Source organism: Propithecus coquereli, unplaced genomic scaffold, assembly GCF_000956105.1.
Source record: "Propithecus coquereli isolate 6110/MARCELLA unplaced genomic scaffold, Pcoq_1.0 Scaffold120, whole genome shotgun sequence".
NCBI lineage: Eukaryota > Metazoa > Chordata > Mammalia > Primates > Indriidae > Propithecus > Propithecus coquereli.
Genome location: NW_012136081.1, coordinates 6,514,171 through 6,518,708, shown reverse-complemented (window position 1 = coordinate 6,518,708; position 4,538 = coordinate 6,514,171). Strand labels below are relative to the sequence as shown.

Here is a 4,538-nt window from a genome sequence, read left to right as displayed (position 1 = left end):
AATACAGAATAACAACTATTTACATTGTATTAGGTATCATAAGTAATCTAGAGATGATTTCAAGTATATGGGAGGATGTGCATAGGTTATATGCAAATACTATGCCATTGAGATCAGGGATTTGAGCATCCATGGATTTGGGTATCTGTGGGGGGTCCTGGAACCAGTCCTCTGCAGATACTGAGGGACGACTGTACTCTCAAACACTGTGTACCACACAGTGCTCCTTCAGCACCTGAAGGGGGAACACAAAGCCACAGGTGAGGAGAGACTATATTTAAAACTCCTGCAAACACATGCAAAAGAATGAAGTTAAACCCTTCCCTAACACCACATTCATGACCTCAATCTAAAACCTAAAACTATAAAACTCTTAGAAAAAAACAGAGGAAAAGCTTCATGACGGTGGATTTGACAATGATTTCTTGTATATGACACCAAAGCCAGAGGCAACAAAAAGCAAAGATAGACAAACTGGACATCATGAAAATGTTCAAATTTTGTGCATCAAAAGACACTATCAACAGAGTAAAAAGGCAATCCACAGAATGGGAGAAATTATTTACAAATCATATATCTGACAAGGGATTAATATTCAGAATATACAGAGAATTTCTCAAATTCAACACCATAAAAACAAACAACCCAATTCAAAATGGGGAAAGAAGGACTCTCCAAAGAAGGTATACAAATAGCCAATAAGCACATCAAAAGATGCTCAACATCACTAATCATTAGGGAAACGCAAGTTGAAACTACAATGGGATAGCACCTCACACCCATTAGGATGGCTACTATCAAAAAAAAAACCCAGAAAATAACAAGCCTTGGCAAGGATGTGGGGAAACTGGAACTCTTGTGCACTGTTGGTGGGAATGTATTAATAAAATGGTGCAGTTGATGCAGAAAACAGCATGGCAGTTCTCAAAAAAATTAAAAATAGAATTACCATATGATCCAGCAATTCTACTGCTGAGTATATACCCAAAAGAATTAAAAGCAAAGTCTCTCTCGAAGAGATAGTTATACACCTATTTTCACAGCAGCATCATTCACAACAGCTGAAACACAGGAGCAACCCAAGTGTCTCCAGATGGACGAATGGATAAGTAAAATCCATACAATGGATGGAGTATCATTCAGCCTAAAAAAGGAAGGAAATTCTAACACATGCCACAACATGGATGAACCTTGAGGACATTATGCTAAGTGAAATTAGCCAGTCATAAAAAGATAAATACTATACGATTCCATTTATAGGAGGTACCTACAAGTAGTCAAAATCATAGAGACAAAGTAGAATGGTGGTTACTTGGGCTGGGGTGAATGGGGAATGAGGAATTATTGTTTAACAGATACAGAGTTTCAGTTTTGCAAGATGAAGAGTTCTGGAGACAGATGGTGGTGATGGTTGTACAATAATATAAATGTACTTAATATCAATGAACTGTACATGTAAATAGTTAAGACAGTAAATTTTATATTATATGTACGATATAGTCTCAATATTGGTGTCCCCTCAAAATTTATATGGTGAAACCTAACACCCAATGCAATAGTATTAAGAGGCAGAGCCTTTAGGAGGTGAGTCATGAAGGTTCCATTCTCATGAGTGAGATTAGTGCCCTTAAAAAAAGGTTGAAGGGGGCTACCTTGTCCCTTCCATTGCATGAAGACACAGCAAGAAGGAACCACCTATATATACAGAACAAGCCCTCAGCAGACACTGAATCCTGTGCACCAGTGTATTGATCTTGGACTTCTTAGCAATCCAGAACTGTAAGAAATAAATTTCTGTTGTTTATAAATTACCCAGTCTAAGCTACTTTTGTTATAGCAGTTGAAATGAACCAAAACAGTGTATTTTACCATAATTGTTTAAATGGGGGGCAGGCACAGTAGCTCACGTCTATAATCCCAGCACTTTGGGAGGCTAAGGCTGGAGGATCACTTGAGCCCAGGAGTTTGACACTAGCATGAGCAACATAGCAAGACACTGTCTCTACAAAAAAATTTAAAAATTAGCTGGGCATGGTGGCATGCACCTGAAGTCTCAGCTACTCAGGAAGCTGAAATAAGCTGTGATTGCTTCAGCCTGGGCAACAGAGTGAGACCCTGTCTCAAAAAAAAAAAAAAAATGGTTAGGGGGAAACTCCTGCAGAGCAAAAATCTAAGATAATCTCCTGCCAATTTCTCCCCCATTCAAATGTCCTTTTCTTGGAACTCCCCGGATCTTCACTCTTACCCATATGGGGCCACATATGCATGAAGGGAGAGGTCAGACTACATTAATAATTCTCATCCAGGTCCACACCCCACCTACAAGCTTCCCAGGGCCATACCCAGTGACCCTGATGGCGATGGAATTCCACATGTATTTATCGTTCAAGATCCAAATCTCTAACAAGAATTTGATGACAATGTCCCCTCCAAAGAAACTGGTAGTTCTCCACTGGGAGGTGAGGGAGAGGCCAAAGTTCTTACCATTTCCAGGGGAGTGAACTGAAGAACAGGAAAAAGGTAGCACTTGGTCAGGCATGGCTCATGACTATAATCCTAGCACTCTGGGAGGCCAAGGTGGGAGGATCGCTTGAGCTCACTCTTGAGCAAGAGTGAGACCCTGTCTCTACCAAAAAGAAAGGAAAAAAAAAAAAACCAGCTGGGTGTCACGGCTCTCACCTGTAGTCCCAGCTACCCATGAGGCTGAGGCAGAAGGATGGCTTAGAGCCCAGGAGTTGGACATTGCAGCGAACTACAATGATGCTACTGCACTCTACCAAGGGTGACAGAAGGAGACTGTCTTAACAACAATAAAGAAAAACAAGGCAACTGAACACCCCTCCTCACAACCCCCCACCCTTCATATTAAAAAAAAAAAAAAGGCGGCCCTGGTTCCAGGTGCCATAATTTCTTGGTAACCAAGCCTAACCAGAAAGCAAGAGCTCTCTAAATACCAGACTCTCTTTCTCTTCATTTGAAAAGATCTAAGAGATAAGGAAGAAATGCCAGACCTGGACTCAGAATTCTGACTGGGACTCAAATTCTAGAACTGCTGGGTCACTGGCATGATTTTACAGTTAGTCCTGGGTCAGACAAAGCCTTGGGGGATACACGGAATCTGTTTTACAAATTTTGTATTTAATTCTACCTATTTTGTGGCCATAGTGCATAACAAAGGAAGTCTTAAACAGATTAATTGAATCTAGTCAAACGGCTTAACAGCCAGGGTAGAGAACTGCAGAGTTAAGTAAGAGAGCAGGTAACGTGATGCTTCTATTTAGGGCCCATGGCTGTGAGACCATCCCCATTTGGAGGCAAAACAGCAATGAATCAGAGCTCTCCTGAGCCGTTGGATTCAAAGGCCAAGATGTAGGTTTCATCCTGGCCAGGGGTCTCTTGAATTATAAAGAAAACTTCATCCAACTGAGGGGAAAAAAAGCCAAAAGATGATTAGGAAAGTAATTGACTATAGTTTGAAATCATGTAATTATTTCCTCATTAGGTAAACTTCTTTAATTCCAGGAAGAAACAGGATTAAGTATAGACATGCCTAAGAAAATAAAAACCATAATATTTATATTTTTGTGTTAAGAAATCTGTGTTACCTGTTACTTTATGTACTTCAGTGTTTAAGGGAATTTGGTCTGTTCAGAGTAACAAGTCTTGAGATTCCAATTAAAACATGAAACTGAGTAATTGTTTTAGATTTGTGATTTCTAAGTTTAAAATCAGTATTGGCAGATAACAAACACATGAAAATATGCTCAACATCATTAGTCATTAGGGAAATTCAAGTTGAAATCATGAGATACCACCACATAAAATGGCTGAAATTAAAAAGACTGACCATACCCAGTGTTGGGGAGGATACAGAGGAACTAGAACTCTCACGCACTGCTGGTGGGACTATAAAATATAACAGTATAACCACTTTGGAAGAGTTTGGCAATTCAAGTTAAACCTACAGCTACCATGTGATCCAGCCACTCCATTCCTGGACATTTGCCCAAGAAAAAAAGAAATACATGTCCACACAAAGACTTATACACAAACATTCACAGCAGCTTTATTTGTAATTGCCAAAAACTGAAAGCAACTGAGATGACCAACAACAGGCGAATGGATAAATAAATTATGTGATATCTGTGCAATGGAATCACTAATAAAAGGAATGAAACAGCAATACATGCAACACGGACATATCTCATAATAATTATGCTGAGTGAAAAAAGACAAAAAAGAATATATGCGGTATGAGTCCGTTTATGGAAAATTCCAAAAAATGCAAATTAATCTATAATAACAGAAAGCACTTCAGTGGTTACTTGGGTGGGAGGTGGGAGAGAGATTCCAAATGTGATAAAATATATCACAGGTTCTGAGGATTAGGAAAAAAACAAAGGAAGGTGGTGAACCATTCACCATCTAGACTGTGGTGATGCTTTTCACAAGTGCCCACATATGTCAAAACTTATTAAATCGTATACTTTAAATATGTGCAATTTATTATATGTCAATTATACCTCAATAAAGCTATC

The 4,538-nt window shown here is 39.1% G+C and overlaps 1 protein-coding gene across 6 annotated transcripts in view; it reads right to left on the bottom strand.

Annotated features, from left to right (window-relative positions):
- PC (pyruvate carboxylase) overlaps positions 1–4,538 on the bottom strand; it is a 102,046-nt gene that overhangs the window by 89,647 nt on the left and 7,861 nt on the right. The window contains exon 1 of one of the 6 annotated variants that reach the window (XM_012665616.1): positions 2,485–2,499. The exons of the other annotated variants lie outside the window; for them this stretch is intronic. Coding sequence (XP_012521070.1) covers positions 2,485–2,487 — 3 coding nt within the window. The 5' untranslated portion in view covers positions 2,488–2,499. Of the gene's footprint in view, positions 1–2,484; positions 2,500–4,538 lie in introns of those variants that run through there. 6 annotated transcript variants of the gene reach the window in all.